This window comes from Ceratosolen solmsi, unplaced genomic scaffold (assembly GCF_000503995.2).
Source record: "Ceratosolen solmsi marchali unplaced genomic scaffold, CerSol_1.0 scaffold33, whole genome shotgun sequence".
Lineage (NCBI taxonomy): Eukaryota > Metazoa > Arthropoda > Insecta > Hymenoptera > Agaonidae > Ceratosolen > Ceratosolen solmsi.
In genome coordinates this window covers 255,854-276,651 of record NW_011948438.1, presented here as the reverse complement: position 1 = coordinate 276,651, position 20,798 = coordinate 255,854, and the positions used below count along the sequence as shown (strand labels likewise).

Below are 20,798 nucleotides of genomic sequence, written 5' to 3'. Positions count from 1 at the left end.
ACATTTTCAGATAAATATTAACATTACAATGTGTAGAAATAAACTAATTAATAAATGAGATATACAATGAATTAGAGTCTAATAGTGCACGTAAATATTAATGTTAAACAATTTTTAATTATTCTTTAATTCTAGGCTTTAATATATAATTTTATATATTTAGTAGAAAATATACAAACATTGCTTCGGATTCTAATTCAGTCGTTGATATTTTCAGTTTCTTGATTCTGGGCCGAATTATATTATTATCATTATCACTGAGATGTGGCAATTCACCAAGGCTATCAGATATTAATCGCGGCACAATAGATTCAACTTGTTCGTTTTGCGAAATATTTGGAGGAAAGTTAAAGGTAATATTATTTAAAGGTTCGTCGTAATGAGAATCAGTAACCATTTGCTCCTGTGAGCATGACGTATTAAAGTTTATCGTGTTATCATCTCGTTTACTTTCAGTCACTTGAATTCGTTGCAAAATTATTCGCGGTATTTTTCTAATTTTTGGCAACGAATGCATTTCATTGTTGCTCACTATCAAATTTGTATATTCTTGGTCCCTGTCTCCAACTAATAATTATAAAATTATAAAATTAATATAAAATTATTTTGTTTTTATTCGATGATTAATATATTACAAATATTTATTTGATTAATCATACCTTAAGATATAAGCATTACATTGTTACAATTTCATGTTATTACAAATCGTTTTTTCTTGCATGAATTTTGAAAGTAACGAAGATAGTCTAAACGTGGTACGTACCTGTGCATTGACGTAGCATTTGTGTATTATTATTATATAACTTAATGAGACGATTAGACCAGTGTCTCCCATACGTAGAAAAAGCTCTTTTTTTCTTTAATGTTGACGGCATCGTAAATAAAGATTGTGCCGAATCTCGATCGTATAAATGTATTTTTATGAATTTATGTTTCGGCTGAAAGTATTAAAATACCTTTTACAATTACGAATAACAATAATACAGAACCTCAATTATTATATGCTATAGTAACGAACAATATTAATGGAATTTTCTTTTAATATGTTACTGTAGTAACATATTGTATTACATTCTATAGAATTAAATATAGGGGGGAAAAAAAGGAAAAGAAAAAATTAACCTTACATTATTATAATGTATAAAAATACTTTTAATAATACAAAAATTATTTCGATCGATTCTATGAAACATTATATTCATTGCAATTATCGTTTATAAATTTAACATCGCTACAGAAAGATTAGGAAAGAGAGTGAAAAATCTCTTCGGTTCTTTAGCTTTAATATACTAATTTCTTCAAAAGATAATAGATTATTTCAAATACGTGATTTGTTACGCAAAAAATAATAACAATAATTTTAAATTGCATAATGAATTTTAGGATGAGGAGTTATAGCATGTTAAACTAAGAATTTAACATAATTTATTTTTTAATTTAATCACTCTAATATGAATTGTTATGCTTTAATATCTTTAGTTGGTTATTAGCATTGCAAAATGAGGAATAATTATATTTTTTTTTCTAAATTATGTTTTTCAATAGTATATTTTCAATAATTAGTTTCTTTTTTTCTACACAATTGGAATTGTATTTTTTTTATTGAAATAAACTTTTATATATTATTTTAAAATTTAAAAGAATATTGAAGTATACTTATTAATTTGAAAAAAAAAAAAAACGATCATAATTATTGCACTATTAAATATTATGAAATGAAATGTTTTTTTTTTTTTTTTTTTTACAAATAAACGATCTTTATTCATCTTGAGATTATTATTATAATTTTTTTTTTATACATCCTTTTTCATTATAAAATTGCCTATTACGCCAACTTCCCATTTTAGTGTACGAAGAAAATGTAATGATTTATGTTAACGTAATTTTCAAAGATTGCGTCGCAATAATGTATCGATTATCAATATTTAACATAAAAATATATGATTTATAAAGTACTTGTCACTTTAAATTGTTATTGAAGCAATGAAATTAATAGCTGCTAGTACACTTTCCTTATGTACTACTTATACTTACATCAATAAAGTTTCTCAATAGTGCATTGTTAACAAGCAAAAACCTATAAGCTATTTAAAATTTATTAGCAGCACGATAAGGACAAGGATTTTATATAAATAAATTAAGATTACGGTGACTATAAACTCGGCAATGCGGGCCTCCTTGTTAGCATATTGGTTTATCAAAAATGGAAGATTTTTGGATTGAGTTGGAACGTGTCGATTTCCACGCGGCCAAGGGATATTGTTAGAACTTCCACTGTTTAAGTTTTCATTTAAGTCTAGTACATAGTTCAGAACTTTACGATACGGGTTTGTTGATTAGCTGTATCTACGTGAAGCAACGCAGGCACGCAAAACTTTACTCATACGTTATAGTAACGGTTAATCAGTAATTCTCATACTATTACAATTACTATTAATATTCTTTAATTTTTCACAGATATTGAATTATCAAGATTATTTTTATTCCATTGTTACACTCTGAGCTTTTAATATTGTATGTAAATAATTGATGTATCGTATCGATTTGGAAGCATTATTGTTGTTTGTTAAAAACTCTAAAAAATCTAACATTTTTATTGACTATGTATTCAATTAATTATTTTACAATACAATTGAATTACATTACATATACATAATACATACTGTAATTTTTTATTAACTTTTTATTATCTGAAAATTTAAGATTTGCTATTGGAATATAATCGATATAAAAAAAAAAAAAAAAAAAAAAAAAAAAAAAAAAAAAAAAAAATTAATTACTGTATAATCGATGTGAATATTTGTTTTTAAGCACGTATACGTAATTATTTGTATAATAATATTTTAATGTTTAAGGGCTGCTTTAGTTATACCTCTGGATTTGCATTTTAAACAACTTACTTTTGTAGAAGCATTGATATTTAATTTCGTCGATAGGTCGATTTGCCTTATTATATCAATAATTATTTTATTTCTATGACTAGAAACTTCTCGTGGTATTGGAATTTCATTATTTCTTAAAGTAGATCCACTTATATTAGAAATTGAAGGCATTTCATATTCTAGAGTAAAAAAAGAAGAAAAAATTAATATTCCTATATGTGTACAAAAATATATCCAAGCGTAAATGTATCATTATCATCATTATCATTAGAATTTATTTTTATCGTCGCTATTAGTATTAATTATCAATGAAGAGAAAGAAAAAATACTAGGAGATTATAAGAATTAAACAATTCAGTCATGCATATTATAATAAATATGTGTGATACATGTTACAATATGCAAGTAAAAATAAAAAGCATAACAATTTTGTGTGATTGAAAGTAGAAAATCGTATAGAAATCAGAAAAATAATAAGTAAGAAAAAAAAATAGATATATATGTGTGTGTGTGCGTGCGTGCGTGCGTGCGTGCGTGCGTGCGTGCGTGCGTGCGTATTAAAAGAAAACAAAAAATAAGTAAATAAATAAATAGAAATACGAAAATTGAAGAAAATTGTGAAAAATGTCTGCCCAAGAGTTGTAGAGAAATATGTATTTTAATGGATTTTAGATGTACATATTATCACGGATGCCACGTTATATAATATTTTTTAAAGTATGATGAGATTATTTTACAGATATAAAAAAGTGGATGAAATCTCGATATGTAATATAGTTCAAATTTCACGTACCAGCGGATGTTTCAAGAGGTAATGCCGGAGTCCCGATATTCTTCAAGAGCGGCTCCATTGATGACGAAACATTTGGCAAAGTAGCCTCCAAAATCGGCTCTGATACTGCCATCATCGAGGAGTTATCGGCCATTGATGGCTCGCAAATTTTTCCTAACGATGGTGACAGTTTTAGATTTAAGGGGTCTTGAATGGATAAATGACGACGCGTTGCTGGTGGAGAATAAGCAGTTTCTGCGCATTCTGTTGATAAACGCAGCACGGACTCGCCTGGCAACCCCTTAGTAAGCATATAAAATGTGTGCAAAAATCAAGGGCTCAACATTACTTTGAAGCACTACGGATTTTACAAAGTCACTTACGTATCCCATTCCTTTAAATATCCCATTATTTAATAAATAGATTCGAAAATACTGAATTTGTTCGTAACGCATATTTACCGGTTTAACGCGATACATTAATGTAAAAATTATAGAGCTAGGACTTATCTTTCTACTTTGAATCGATTAATTTAACGATTCTCGCCATTTGTTCTTCAATTAAAAACAGAAGTTTGTTAAATTATTTATAGCAAGCGTCATACTGCTTTATCCGATAGAATATTTATAATATAATTGTCATTCCTATGTCAGCATTATTTATAGCTAAATGAAATTTGTTTATTTTTATGCTAAAATTTTGCAAAAATGGAGTAACAAATAAATAGGACAACAATTTTATTTTTTTTTTTTGCTCTTCATCGTACAACTAAATCCTGTTATTCAGTTTCGTGTTTATTTTGTAATATTTTAAAAAGAAACAAAAACAAAAACAAAGAAACAAAAACAAAAACAAAAACAAAGAAACAAAAAAATGGTTATAACGCGAACTGGTTACATTCGATTTCAAATGACCTGAACCACGGAATGTAGATTTATTGCGTTTATCACATTGATTTTTAACAGTTTGTAAAATAATATCTTCAATTGCACGGCATATTTGATAATCACAAATCACGAATTTTTTAAATTTAGAACTCTAGTTTAACGATATAGTGATCCCACAATAACCACACGTGCCTGGCATACATGACGACATATGGATATTCACGTACATTGTTGGTTGTCGAAATGACGCATACTGAGGAATAATCGTGCCCGGAAGAGACTATTCGTATTTCAAGTTCTCAAAGGTACTAGAAGTCATTAAAAAAAAAAAAAAAAAAAAAAAAAAAAAAAAAAAAAAAAAAAAAAAAAAGTCCAAGCGGCATTTTAACTCGGAGCTGTTTAATTGATTTTTTAACATCCTCCGGACTCTATCACCTACGCTCTCGTATCATATTCAATTTTATGTGCCCATGTCACAATGCTCGATTAATTATTTTAATAATAATAATAATAATAATAATAATAATAATAATAATCATAATAATAATAATAATAACAATAATAATAATAATAATAATAATAATAATAATAATAATAATAATAATAGTAGTACGTAAGAGTAGAAGTTTTGTCCGGCGCTGAAGAAGCTCAAGCAGCGAAAATAGCAAACATACATTAGCAGAAACAGAGCGTACGTAATGCTAATTAAAAAAATTTTAAAAAACTCTACTCTCTAAAATACTGCCAATAAATGCGCGTGTGCGTGTACCGTGCTCTAAAGTGTGCACTAAATGACGCGGTGACGTCATTGCTTGCTAGTAACGCACTGTGCGTTTGCACGTGCTATTTGGTATGCCTATACCCATACATGAGCCCGCGAGCGCGCACGCACATTGCACGCATGTGGCCGTTGTACGCTTATCGCGCCTTCGCGTTATCTGAGTGAAAATAAAAAATAAAAATCCGGAAACTAATTCAGGAAATAGTAACGACGACTTTAATAATGACATTACAGATTTTTTTTTGCACGTGAATATTTACATAATGCAAAAACATGTGCCTTCGTTTTGGAATTTTACATTGGTATTTCATCAATCTGACAAGTGCCCCGATCTATCAATTATCAACTCATTCTTTCAAATTACCTTGGATAAGTATTTAGTTATACGTGTAGATCTATGATACTGAGTGCTTGCAAACGTAAACATTTATTACAATAAAATGCTATATACGTCTATCTATTATACGTAAGATTAAATTTTTACAAGAAATAATATAAATTAATGATGCGATATGAATGTAATTTTAATTATTTTTAATAAATAAAATTAAAAAAATATATTTAAGTTTGTATTAAAAAGCGATTCTTTTTTTTTATTTATTTTTCTTTTTGTTTTTGTTCATATATATATATATATATATATATATATATATATGATACTTACGTATTTTGGGGCACGTAGATTTACAGGTGTTTTCAAAAGTTCTTCAGATGCTCTCTCTTGCGTGTTTTTGTATTGTAAATGTTGTTCCTTATCGACTGTTTTACGTATTGTAACATTAAATACTTTAAAACAGATTTATTCTAAAGTTAGTATGCGAAATGAAATGTACAAAATATACTAACCTAGTGGTTGCGCAATAACTTCATTTGATGGGGTTTTTTTATGAAGTAGATTAGAATTTCTTGATTTTAAACTTGTATTCTTATTGGACCTATCAATAACGAAACATCTAATAGAAAATTATAAAGAGTTTTTACTCCAAAAGTATAAAATATTATCGCTTTATTTTAATTTATTAATTTATCATTCGAAAAATTATGTACAATTTTGCTGTACAAAATTTCTTATCCATACTATTATTAACTACAACACATGTGTGTGTGTGTGTGTATATATATATATATATATATATATATATATATATATATATATATATATATGATATAAGAAATGGCAGGATTAGAACTATAATAACGTTTTATGAATTTAAATTCAGTAATCATAAATATACAATAAAGAAATACATTTCAAAAAAATTAGTAGTCATAATTTTCCTTTTATTTGAATTTCTAATTTATAGATAATATAATTCTTATAATGTATTATTTCAATATTTGAAATATCGGCACTTCATTTGGTCTTAAGTAATTTTAAATTCAAAGTTTTTTTAATTTGTATCGTTGTTAAAAAAAAAAAAATTGTTTTCATAAATATATTCAATTTTAATAGCTTTCAATTACACGAAAAATTGCAGTATAAATGATGTTAAGATTCAATCGATTATTCATTCGTCCATATTTTTAACTCGAATTTATTAATTTGGTATCTACAACATTGTTTACCTCATTATTTCTTTTTGTAATTGATTCATTATTTCATCCATATTTTCCTCATTTCCTAACACACCAAAACAAAATTCAGAGTCCTGGATATAAGAGAAAAAAAAAATGTATCAAGTTTATTATTTTTATTTCAATAATACCATTGTATTTTTCATTAATTAAGAATAATGATAATTTAATATAAGAACACACGGATTTTTTACGAGGACAGTCTATTTCCGTAATTAGGTGAATATCTTCAGGAAGATTTTGTGGAAATACTTTTTGAATGTTGATTTCTTGTAGCGTTTCCGACAACAATTTATCAACAGTTTTTTCATTATTTTTTCTGAAAAAATATATGAAGCACATAGATTTTAACATTTGCGCTATTCAATTGCGTCTTAGAAATTAATTTTTTAATGCTCACTTATTCCGCTTATTAATTAATTTGTTTTTTGTTTTTATATCTTGAGATAATTCGAAAGATAAAAGCATATTGCAGAGTAAATTTTCACAATATACTGGAAATAAATTTTGTTGCATTATGCCAAAAATATGTATTTTCTTTTCGAACGACAATTATACTCATTATGATTATAAAAAATGCTTATTGATTACCTTCCACTATTAAAATTTGCTTCTTAAAGATTCTCAATACACCGTACATTAATTGTGAAGATATGTAAAGGTTAAACGAAGCTTTACGGTCATTATTAAGGAATCCATTTATAATATTGTTACTAAAACAAATAATAAAGTACCTATTGTATAATATATATTAAATCTTTACACCAATATTACTGTCCATAGTGTATTTGTGATGGTGAAAAATAAATTCTTAAATTGAAATATTAAATTTTATGTTCGACTAATAGAACTTCTAAATTTTAATATAAATATGATTCATTTTATATGGAATTTAATTGTTAGCGTCTTTGATAATAAAATAAAATTCCTATTAAAAAAATGAAATATAAGTATAACAAACATAAGTGTCCTATTGCCATATAATAAATTATAATATTTAGACGGTTTTAATTGTTAAAAATAATTTTTTAATTCTCAATCAAGTCTTTAATATTTATATAATTCACTTTATACATATTGGATTAAATATTATTTTAGTTATAAAGAATTTATTCATGTTATTGGTTAAAATTAGTGGTACGGACAATTTATTGTTGCTCGAAGTGATTATACTGAATCATTAGTTGTAAAATGTAAGAAACAAATTTACTTATTAAAGTGAGAAATAACAATTATTGATGTGTATGAATTTCAACTTGTCGGAAAATCTTTTTTATTAAAAATATACTATTGGATGTCAATATACTTTCTATTAACTACTTTAATCATTAACATTAAATAATAGTATTTATCTTATAGAAACAAATCGATTTAATGCAGTAAATTATTTTTTTATTATTTTTTTTTTCTTCTTAACAGTATTCCACTCTTTTATTTATTTATTACATTATTTAACGAATGAATTTATTAGAATCATTATCACTACATTTAACTAATAATAAGTTTATTATACCAAAGAGCTACAATATCAATTGCATTAATTTGTTCTTCTGATAGTTTTTTACTATCAACTTTATGAAATTTTCTCAATGTTGCTATGAACCAACATATTTGTAATGGCTCTTTATTTTCATTTTTCAGAGAATGAAATAATTGTACGGGATAAACCATCTGTAAATGAATTTTAATGATTATAAGTTTGTAGAAGAATTTTACTATTTATATTACATAAATAGTTCGATAAGATTAAAATATATCATTTTACATAATTTTAACTACATATACTTAACTGTAAATTTGAATTTAAAGTGATACAGACGAGTACAAAATCAAATATTTTCATAAATCTGTCGAATAGTACGAAGATAAATGTAATATAATTTGCATAAGAGTCCAATGAATTTGAGAGAAGCAAATCAAAAATTCTATTAACAATCCGGTAAAATTATTATTATTCTTACTATGTAAATGTTCTTACTATGTAAATGTTCTTACTACGTAACAAATGTTTACGATAGGAATAGATTTTATTATATATTTAATAAAATTTATTAAAAAATTGTAAACAAAAGGTGTCTAATTTTTCAGCTTTTATTTTATTTAATATAAAAATTTACAAACAATCATATTCTATTAAAAATTTCAAATATTGTCTCATTGATTCTAATCTATTATTACTGTTATTATTATTGATATTAATATTATTACAGTAATTGTTGCTATCGTTGTTTTTAACATCGATTATTAATATGCCAATATATTAATAAACTAATATAACTGTACGTATATGCCCATTGTATAATGAATTTAATGATCAGAATTATAAAATTTAAATATTTCGACAACTTTTAATTCGCGCTATGGCACTTACATGCTTCAAAACTATCTATAATAATCAAAATTAAATAATATTTCGACCCTATAAATGAAATGAATTATTTATAATTGATCCTTATAATTGGCTGTAAAAAATACCACCTAGTCAAATTATGTATGAATTTTCAGAACAAAAACAATTTATCTTTATAGCTTAATCGCAAGAACTAACTAATTGAACTCTAGAAGTGTTTTCCAAAAATATCGATAAATCTGAACAATATGGGAATTTGTAATTTAATTGTAATTAGCACATTAGATAGAATTCATTGATTAGAACAGAAATTTAAAATAATTTCAAGTAAGCTCTTTGAATCAAACTGTGCTTGACTTTATACAAGATTTCTTTTTTCAAACAGATTGATGAAAGTTTTTCTTGCATATTGTGCTGCCACCTATGAATCTGTCTTTATAGCATCGTAGATAATTCAGAATTTTACAACAATCGTCCTTGTTATACAAGACCATGTGTTGCCATTTCATGTACGTTACTAATTTCAAATGAATTGTTCGTTTAGCTTTAATATTCGAAATGCTAGGACAGGACAAATCATATGATAAGCGATAAAATTAGGAAATACATACTAAAGGATTAGCTATTTGAAACATTTTATTTTTCTCTTTATAATACTGATTCTACAATTACCGTCGTTTGAGATGTACAGTTGTTGGGGGAAAAAAAAAAGAAAAAAAAAGAAAAAAAAGAAAAAAAAGGAAAAAAAAATAACGGTCGAATTAAAACTTGAAAAAAATATCAACAAATCTCATATAAATAATGTATCCCCATTATAGTCTATTTTTATTCAATATTTTTATTTAAAATTAATAATAGTACCAATTATTTCTAATATCATACTTATAATTAAACAATTGATTAAATAATTTAAGTACGAAATTGAGATAATTGGTAAAAATTTTAAATTCTAAACGTTTAGGAATAAAAAATGTTAAATTAATGTAATTATTCTTTTTAATTTTTATGTGAAACGTAAAATAAAAGTGACAAATCTTTGTATTTATAAAAAAATATTTATAAAAAAAGAAAATCTAAAAAACATAAGCAATAGTATAATGGTCGTATATGTTAAGGTGTAAAATTGGAATAAAAAGATAAATATTTCATTGCAATATTGAATATAAATATTTTTAATTAAAATTAGATTTTTCAAAAGTGCTAAAATTGAAAATTGAATTTTTTTTTTTTTCTTTTTTTTTTGAAAGCAAGTAGTAGTTAAAATGTATTTACTATACTCATACGTATTAAAAGTGATAATGAGGAACAAAAAGGCAAAAACACAAAAACAAATGTTAATCGAAGTCGTCGCGTGCGTATACAATTTATTTATATAAACGTTTAATTTTTCACATTATATTAATTACCATATGTATTAGTTTTTCTAAAATAGTCATAAACATTGGAAATTTATAAGTATCGTTATTTTACTTTATACATCATTATTTGCGTATCGATGATTATTGAGTAAATAATATCACTCTATGGATATTTGACAATATTACTTTAACAATATATTTTTTCTAAAAGAATTATTATAAAAGAAAATTTGCTTATGAAAGAATAGAAAGAAATATAATGTTTATATAAATTGCTCGTTTCGATGATAATTGAAATTATAATTCGTCATTTTAATTTATTATTTGTACTTGGAAATTAAGAGATACGTTATTGTATTTTGTATAAATAAAATTTTGTTGTTTTGGAAAAATTGTTTTCCATCGAAAAAATTATACATTTATCTAAATTGAGATTCTTGTCATTTTATAAAGAGTAGTAGTGTGTGCATTTAAACATATTTAATATTTTTTAAATGCTTTGACAAAGTTAAGTGATAATTTAAAAAAATGCATATAATATTTCTATTGTCGATTCTGCGATTAATTTTACGAAATTCTTTTATTTACATTTTGAAAATGACGTTTGCTAAGGGCTTTTTCTTCGTTTCCTGTTCATCTTCAATATTGCGTGTAATATAATTTGTTTATCATTTTAAGAACAATTGCAAATATCTAATGCTTATACATGGGCAATAAGAATTTATAAGTATGATAAATATTTATATATAATTTCTTATACTTACCAATCGATTTTTTTTTTTATATATAATTTTTGCCAGTTTAAATGTACCTTAGATTTTTATAATAATTATTTTCTACATATATAGTATATAAATAAATTACTTGAAATTGGTAATCGAACGAGTCTTATTATTTAAGATAAAAAATAACGTTCTTTATTAAATAATAATAATAATAATAATGATCCTTATTCTTGCATGTTTGTATTTGTGCTGTTGTTATCAAGAATAATTTTTTAAACGTTTTAATTCACTCTCGATAGATTATTATCGTTATTTATATTTGCACCAAATCACTATTATTACGTAGTCTCGTAGATTATAAGATAATCAAATTTTATTATTTAATATCGTATGTTTTGTAAGCCAATCGCAATAATTATAATTAATTTTAATCGCGCGTGCATGTGTATGAATACATCTGCAGAGAGAGAGAGAGAGAGAGTGTGAGAGAGAGAGAGAGAGAGAGAGAGAGAGAGAGTGAGCGAGAGCGAATAAGATTTGCCTCTTATAAAGAACTGGCTTTTATCTTGATTAATATATATTAGGAAAACATGCATCATACGTAATATTAAAAATCTCTTTTATCGTAGAAATATGTAAAATCAAAATTCTTATTTAATTTCTATTAAGTCTTCAATTTTATAATCAATCAAACGATCTATCCGACAACTTAATATACTACTTTCGAACAAGCTATTGAATTTTAAAATTCAAAAATATCAACAGTCTCGGTGCACCGACAAATAGAACATTTTTTATTTTTCAAAATTTTCACCATCTTTGGGTTTGACGCCGCCGCCGCCGCCGTCACTCCCCCCCCCCCCAACCCCCACCCCACCACGCCCCACACGACATCCCACCCCGCCCACTCCATGGGTAAAGCTTACGCTCGGCACAAATCCTATTTGAACACCAGCGGTAACAAAGTATTAAAGCAATAAACCGCTGCTTTTGAATAATCTTCATGTCGCTTTTCACTAAACAAAGCAATGCGCATAAAGCAAAACGCGCTTCCCCCAACGGAGGCCATGGTATTCCACAAATATTCTCCATCCTCCTCGTTCAGCTTGCGATTGACGTACATAGTGGTAAGCGTGACCGTTAAAGTGTCAAACGGTCATGCTCAGTCGGCAACGTCAGCTTTTAAGCACATTTTCGGCAGGTCTAGTTTACGCGGAAAGCAAACACTGCAACGGTGGAGCACATTTGCCTTGGATAGGGAGACGCGCGCATGTGTGTAGTTTAATCATGAAGCAGAAGAAGTTTAACCGCTGAGGAAGGTTCGAATCGACGATCGTGTTTGACCCTGGTCCTGAATCCAGGTTAATTAATTAGGCCGTTATTTCCCTTGCGGTAACGGCAGGTACGCACGTCTGACTCAGGTTATTCTTCGACTCTGCGCTCAATCGACCAAGTTGGCGCATAGGTTAATTAGCGAAGGTCGAGAAGAAGTCGGGTGAACGAGGTCAGCATGGACCCGAGCAGCGTTGAGATGAATCCCGACGAGGATGACTATTACGCGTTGTTCAACATCTCGAAGACTGTAAGTTGATGGCGATAAATGGTTAGATCGTTCCTTATTGTTATTACCTACCTCGTGTGCCGTTCATGCGGGTGAAATGTCGTCGAAAGACATTGATCTTTTTAACAAGACAGCGGGAAAAAACCGTGTCTTATATCAGATTTCTATTCACTGCCTGCACACTTCCCAGATATTTCATTGGGTTTCCGATCGCCGACGTAATGGCACGACTTTGCTCACAGTATACCAATTCTGTTCGGTTATCTCCTGCCCTAGGTATTCACAACATTTTTTTCTCATTTTTCATGATTTTGCACGATGCCTGTGTTATGAATTGCCGTTAAGTGCGACCAGATCAAAGGGTAGTTGTTACATGACATTGTGATGAAATTTATGAAATACTTTGCATAAGGGATAGCAGCCCCTTATTTAAAGTAAATATGGGTTTTATTTTTTTTTGTTAATGTTTAGAGAAACACGCACGAATCGCATTAAAGCAATTATTTTGCCGTTTAATTATTGTTTTTAACAATTTATATAGTCCTAATGGTCAGAGATTTTATTTTTATTTTATTAAGCATCTAACTGCGATAAATAGTTTAGAATAGTTTATAATTTTAATCGTTCGATTACTGTGTATATACAACAAATTATTTCAAATATTTGTAGTTGTTGTACGATTGTTATGAAAGCCATAAGGATCAAGTGTTAATTAATATTGGAATTTGCATCAGGTATCGCATTGATACCAAGACATTTTATATATTTTGTATAACTAATATTTGTCATAATGACTTAATAAGAATAAATTATAATAAGTCATTTGCTTTTAAGATCCTCGTATCGATACATTTTTACTTTTATAATTTTATTTTTTATTTTCATTTTTATGAACTAGTGCTGATGTATTTCAGGCAACGCAAGAAGAAATTACCAATGCCTATCGAAGACTTAGTAAGTCTTATCATCCCGACAAACACATGGATCCTCATCTCAAAAAAGATGCCGAAATACTTTTTAGCCGAATAAATAAAGTTTACGAAGGTAGGTACAAGTTATATTTACTTGAAATTCTAATGTTCGATATGATTCAAAGTCATTTTATTATTGTTATCGATGCCAGTGTATCAAGTATTTTTATCGCATTTTTATTTGTAAAGTTAAAATTCAAAGCCACGCTAGTTAATGTACGTTTTTTCTATGCTTTTTTCATGCTAATGAAATTAGCTTCTTCAATATGTATTTAAGTTTGTTGAAAATTACACGTATATTTATATTGTTAAAGAATTAAAATTTGTTAATATTAATTAATTCTCTCTATTTTAGTATTAAATAATCCAAATAAAAGAGCAGTTTACGACACTATTGGTGTTCAAGGCTTGGAATCCAATGACTGGGAACTTGTCTTGAGAACGAAAAATCCCCAGGAAGTATTGAAAGCATATGAGAAACTTCAATTAGATAAGGAAGAACAGAAACAATTACAGAAAGCTAATCCAAAAGGCACTTTTGGTGTTAATATCAATGCTACAGATCTATTTACTACTTATCCAGTTGATTACGATGGGTTTGTAATAATTAATTTTACAAAAATTCTCTCAAGAGTCGTCTTTAATAATAATGGCAAAAAATTTGATTACATTTGTAAATTGTACAACTAATATATCACAGTGGTAGAATAATCCACTATATCGTAATTTCTATATATCAAAAAATATAACGTGTAATACATAGTAATTGCATTCTTGACAATTTGCACATGTACGCATACTACAATTACGTTTCCTAAATATCTAAATTTCTTAACTTTTAGAGCCAATGTTTTGTCTTCTATCGAAGTTAGTGGCATGACATTTACACAATCCGTTGAAACACCGTTAACGCAAAAGAATACAGCTGTGCTTGGTGGAGAACTGTCCGTTAAAAATGGCGTTGGTACGGGTGCAATTAATGTAGCTTTCAAACGCCTTATATCACCGATGGCTTGGATGGAAGTGGAATTATCAGCAGGTAGTTGGCCGGGCCTAACATTTAAAGGTTACAAAAAATTGTCAAAGAGGATACATTTTAGTGGCGATGTTCCTATAAAATTTACCCCTAAAGGAATCGATCTTTCCTTCGCTGGATGTAAGTAACTTTATGCGACATAAATCCTTTCATTAATTGCCATTATTTTTAAATTTATCCTTAAGGAGCTAATGAGTTAGCTCAAAGACAAAATATCGTTAAGTATCAAGCTGGTCGTTCAATTTCTAGCCCTCTCAATGGAATTGAACAAACGTACCGTGGGTTATTTAACATACAAGACAGGATTACACAGTAGCATGAGTACATCGATTATAACGAGTACAGAAAATTCACAAACTATTATTACAATAGAATTTTCACAATTACAATCGTTCATCAGTCTGCATCACGAGCACATGTTCTTACAAAAAAAATTAGGACTTCTAGGCTATGTACAGTAAGTATTCTAATACAGTAAAATATGTAAATCAATTAGAGCATTCCTTCCATTCGCAGCGAATATTGCATCTGCATTTGAAATAAAAAAAATTGTATTATTTAACAATTTTGAAAGATTTTTTTTTCGTTTTCTTTTTCTTTTTCTTTATCTTTTCCTTGTAAATTGTAAAACAGAAGCTGCGCTTCTCACAAAATAAATGACAAGTAGCTGTAAAGAATACATGGTGAACGAGTTATTTAAGGTATGCCGAAAAATCTCACGATTATTTAACGAATGGCCTTGTTGTCGTCCAGGATCGGTAGTTCCAGCTGGACAATGGAATACGGGGTAAAGAAGAAGCTATCGCGCAACACCGCCCTCTCGACGGTCGTCTGCATGGACTCGATGATGGGTGTAAGTTTGCGCATAAAGCTAAAGCGCGCCTACCAGATCTATAGATTCTCCATTGCCCTGAGCGACGAGGTTATGCCCGCGCCCATCTTCTACGGGACTATCGTGCCCATGATGGGCTGGGTGCTGTTCAAGAACTTCGTAATGGAACCGTTGCTTCAGCAGCGCAAGAAGCGGGACAAAGAGCAGCGCCGGAAGGAGGAAGCGGAACAGTGGCTGCAAAAGAAGAAGGAGGCAAAAATGGCCATTGACCTTATGAGCGTCACTTGCAGTAGGATCCGGGCGACCGAGGAAGCCAAGCGCGGCCTCGTCATTGTTAAGGCTGTGTACGGCAGGTTCATCTACGACGACGAGAAGACGAGGCATAGCGAGAACTTCAACTCATTTAGGAACGAAATCATCGATGTTACGATACCCTTGCAGTGCCTCGTCAAAGAATCGAATCTCGTGTTGCACAAGGGGTCGAAGGTAAGATAGCACATATTTACTCGATGGCTCGAGCGGTCGTTATCTCATTCGTGAGATAAACAAGGGTTTTTCAATCGAGTCCTGTTTGGTAAGCGCAGAGTGAATAGCTAAACCGGCATGGAATTAATTTAAATTGTTGGATAAGTTGGCAAAGTGCTGGGTGTACATTAATAGCTTAACCTGTGGTAAATACAATGTTGAAAAAACTTCTTCTTCTTCTTCTTCATCATCATCATTATTTATTGTAAGATTTTGTGTAAATTATGTAGAGGTGTTGACGAAGGTCAGGCAGTTGTACGTGAAATCAATAGATCATTTTATGAAATCAAAATAATAACGAATTTATATTTAAATTTAAGATACGATGGTCTAATCCGTTATCTTATTTAAAATTGTGGTGTATTATCGAAGAAGCAGTCCTCGTCAGAGCATGGAAATTAATAATAATTGGAATAATAATAAATGGTTCACTATAAATTGTGCGTTAAATTTATAAGTTTCTCTTACTTATCTTATGACTTCATTCGATTGCAGTTACTTTTTTAATTAAAGGCATTCGAACAATAATACATAATGCAACGTTACATTGGATGATTGTTTAGTAAAGTTAAATTGTATTTATTATTAAGATTAAAAATCATTTGTAAGACGTTGAGATTTATTAATTTTGTTGCAGAGTCATTTAACAGGATTCTATGACCCCTGCATTGGAGAAGAAAAATTTCTAGTCATACAATACTTGTTTCGTATGAACACACACGAGTGTATGGTAAAAGATAACGAGCCTCTCAGTATACCTAAAGAATGTTAGTAACATTATTATTGTCCTTTGAATATTTAAATATTTCCATATAGTTTGAACAAAGCGAGAAAAAGAATTGAAATTTATTTTATTGTTTTTAAAAGAGCATTAAAAGAACATTTTCTATACTAGTGTCGTTATGGTAATTTCAAAATGGACTGAATTTTAAAAAGAATTATTTATATTTTGTAGCTTGAAAATGTAATTTCAATAACCAACTTGTTAACTATTTATATATATGTGTCCTTTATTTTTTTTTTTTTTTTTTTTTTTTTTTTTTTTTTTTTTTTTTTTTTATCAACTTAATAATAATTAATGAAATATTTTTTATTTTTTATTTTCAGGCCATCGTGTAATATCTACATGATGGGATTAGGCTACTAGAGAAACATTATAGGAATAGATTGTTTGATGTATAGATAAAAGTCATTGGAAGTTGGCTTATTCCAAACGGTCGATTCCTAAAAAAAAATGGCTACTAATAAACATCGACAGTTTATTAGATACAACATTTTTTAACAACAATAGTGTCCCTGGAGTTATTAGAATTTTGAGAAAGGAGCCGTAAAAATGATTTTTAACCAAATTATTCAACTTCAATTTTTAAACTGTAAAATTGATTATAGTAAATTGAGCATAACATGTTTCTATCAAATATTATCGAATCAATTTTATGAATTATGAATTATTTATGACTTGAGATTGCTAAAAGAAAACTGTGAGAATAAATTATTATCGTTAATTTTTATAAATTCTGTAATGTATATTACTAAATTTGTTTAATTATTAAATTACTTTAAAATTACGTAGCACATAATCATTATAAATGAATGTTAAAAAGAAAAAAAGAAAAACAGAAAGAAAAAACAAGATGATAAAGAATTGAAATGTATTTGTACGATGTAAATGTACGATCCTTTCGGACATAAAGAATTAATTTAGTATTTTTATAATATACTAAGGTATTTGAGATACGTTGGTACATTGTATTATCATCGTTAGTAATTGAAGTAGCCGAATGTTTTTTATAATTACAAAAGAATAAAGATTCTTTCTGCGCGATACACGAATGCAAAAGCTTACCCATATTTTTAAAATAATAATTGATTCTTTCACTTTATTAAATCACTTCTCTCCTGTATGGTCATAATTTACTTTTAATTAGCTCTTACGACAGTACTGTGTAAAAGTAAACTTTTTAATGTATCGTGAGATTTAATAGCTCTATAAAACAATATGTTCTTCACAAACCAGACCAAAGTAATCCAAGTCAGTTGTAATGTTTACCACCTCGTGTTGGAAAATAATAATGTAATTTTAATTATTAGACAATAAAACAAAAATTTTTAAAAAAAAATTATTTTCACAAAACTGTACAAATTGTATTCAATATTAAAGCATCTAATTGAATTAAACTAAGTATTGTAATATAAAATTTGATGAGTAATTTTAAGTAATTTAGGAATAATGTATAAATTTATTTCGTATTTGATAATTAAATAAAACGATCTTTGGTTTCAAAACAATACAATTATTATTATTTCTTTTACTTTTATTTGCGACCAGACAAATGTTACATCATATTTCACTTAATGAGTAAGGCAGAGATAACGGACTGTTGATAACAAATTGATTAAGTACTATTTAGTTCCTGCAAATAGTTGTCGCTATTTTACGATTAATTAAATTAACATTATAGCCAGCATCGAAATGATTTTATGATGAAACTGATTAATGCAGAAATCCAATGGTCAATTGTTATCGATGCACATGTATTCAGTTATAAAGGCACTTGGATTCTCAGCTTTTTGATAAGCATTATCAATCGCTCCGAGTTCTTTGTCTTTAATGTGAGTGTTGGATAGCGCTGTCCACGTGCTATCATTTTCTAGTCTAAAAGACCCTTTATAAGTCTGTTGTGGATAGAAATCGCTCCATTCCTGAAACAAAATATTTTTCACATCACTTCATATCGTTAAATTGTAGCGTCGACTATGCTGATTTACAACTGGATATTGTGAGGACAAAATGCTTTAAGAATTAGAAAATGATATATTGCTTATAAAAAAATGTAATTAATTACTGCGACATATCGATGCAATAAAATTAAATTTAATTTGTGAAAAAAAATCAATGGCCGGTCTATATTATTTGGAATACTTTGGAATCTCATTTATTGAGAAATTGCTTTATGCGCAGAAAAGCTTTGGAAATTGATTTTTTTCACAAATTAAATTAATCTAATTTCTGTTATTAATATTATCATGTTTGTCAGCAAGCATATATGTATATATATTTAATTAAAACAACATAAGCACGCAGAAATAGCAACTTTAAATTCTATAGTAACAAACAGATTATTATCTGTGAATTATTGTTCATAAAAATTCACGCACGTCAATGCACATAATTAAGGAAGGAAGGATTAAAAAAAATGTAATAAATTAATAACCTCTGGACTAAGCATTGAAAAATACAACTCTCCAGATTCTCGTTGAAAAAGATGATAAATTTTGCCAGGTTGTTTGGTAAAATTGCACGCTACACGATGCATAAAAGTATTCCTTTTCGCTTCTAAGAGTATTTGCTCTGCCTGTTTGCGTAAAAAACGCATTTGTTCTGCGATTACTTGTAACTTGGAGCATGAATTAGTTTTTAAAAACTTATCAGCCTAAAAGTTAAATAAACAATCTTGAATTTTTTTTTTTTTTTTTTTTTTTCTTTTAATAAATCATTTATGCATTGGCGTACCAGTTCAATTTCTTTGGCAATTTCTGCCGCATTATTCAGAGACTTTAAACGACGAGCTTCTGCCTGGAGAACGTCAATTTCTTGCGTTGAACGTCTGTCTATTGAAGGAACTAACGTTAAGAGACAAACAAAAACAAAACATGAAAAACTACTGAAACACACATTTATTTAAACATTTAAATAGTCGATTGCACTTCTTCTTATAATTCATTAATTTATATCATAGGACTAGAAATTATTTATAAAAATACTTAAAAAAAAGATCTGTGTCTTAATTGCCTTTTTTCTAATTCTATTCTGCAAATGTATTTGCTCGTTTAACGTAACGAATATCTTTATAACGACAGTTTGTTTTAATATAAATTATAACATATAAATTCTATGCGAGCAACATTATGAATGAAATTAATTAATTTACCTTTATTTGGAATACAATTGACAATATCCATTGCCGTTGTATTTAAAGGGCGTTTCAAAGGCTTGAAAATCATAAATATAAAATTATTTATATTTATAATATAGCTTTGACGCGAATAAAATAAAAAAAAAAAATAATAATAATAAATAAATAAAAATTCAAATCAACAAACTCCTATTAAAATATACAACTTTAATGGCTGTAAACGATAAGGCAACATAACCTATATTACATGAAGAGACACAAACTTTACATCAATGAGAAGATTCTAATTTTTATTGAAAACTTATCAGCAAATGTTAAAAACACGCTTCTCTATTTATCACATTATCAATAAACTGTCACGGGAACAAAGATTCCCGTAATCTGTCACTTCGTTCTAAACAACGTTACATCTTCATGATTTCATCATTATTATTAAGAATTTTTTTATTTTTTAATATTTTTCATTGACAATTTCGATTATTCATCCACGATTCGTTCAGCCAAATTATTTATAAATAATGAACGTAGGCGACGGTAGATAGGAGAATTCCGATTAAAAAGAAACTCGGGGTAGTAGGGGCCATCGCTTAATGAATTGTTAAAGCTTGTGAAAATGCTTACTTTTG

General features: G+C 28.0%; 3 protein-coding genes across 3 annotated transcripts; 1 reads left to right on the top strand and 2 right to left on the bottom strand.

The window, feature by feature from the left end:
- Nucleotides 1–773: 773 nt before the first annotated feature.
- Nucleotides 774–4,110, bottom strand: LOC105365313 (uncharacterized). The gene is made up of 3 exons (XM_011503449.1): nt 4,038–4,110; nt 3,676–3,955; nt 774–938 (listed from the first exon to the last, which is right to left on the bottom strand). The coding sequence occupies exons 1-3, from the start codon at nt 4,107–4,109 to the stop codon at nt 928–930; spliced, it is 363 nt and encodes a 120-aa protein (XP_011501751.1). The 5' UTR covers nt 4,110; the 3' UTR covers nt 774–927.
- An 8,444-nt stretch (nt 4,111–12,554) lies between these two features.
- On the top strand, nt 12,555–17,648 carry LOC105365312 (dnaJ homolog subfamily C member 11). The gene is made up of 8 exons (XM_011503448.1): nt 12,555–12,912; nt 13,806–13,935; nt 14,218–14,458; nt 14,705–15,018; nt 15,148–15,355; nt 15,652–16,216; nt 16,893–17,022; nt 17,363–17,648. The coding sequence occupies exons 1-8, from the start codon at nt 12,841–12,843 to the stop codon at nt 17,383–17,385; spliced, it is 1,683 nt and encodes a 560-aa protein (XP_011501750.1). The 5' UTR covers nt 12,555–12,840; the 3' UTR covers nt 17,386–17,648.
- Nucleotides 17,649–18,769: 1,121 nt separating this feature from the next.
- On the bottom strand, nt 18,770–20,301 carry LOC105365384 (uncharacterized protein C1orf50 homolog). The gene is made up of 4 exons (XM_011503527.1): nt 20,188–20,301; nt 19,770–19,879; nt 19,471–19,689; nt 18,770–18,958 (listed from the first exon to the last, which is right to left on the bottom strand). Exons 1-4 carry the CDS (start codon nt 20,258–20,260, stop codon nt 18,770–18,772), a joined length of 591 nt encoding a protein of 196 aa, XP_011501829.1. The 5' UTR covers nt 20,261–20,301.
- Between the last annotated feature and the right edge of the window lie 497 nt (nt 20,302–20,798).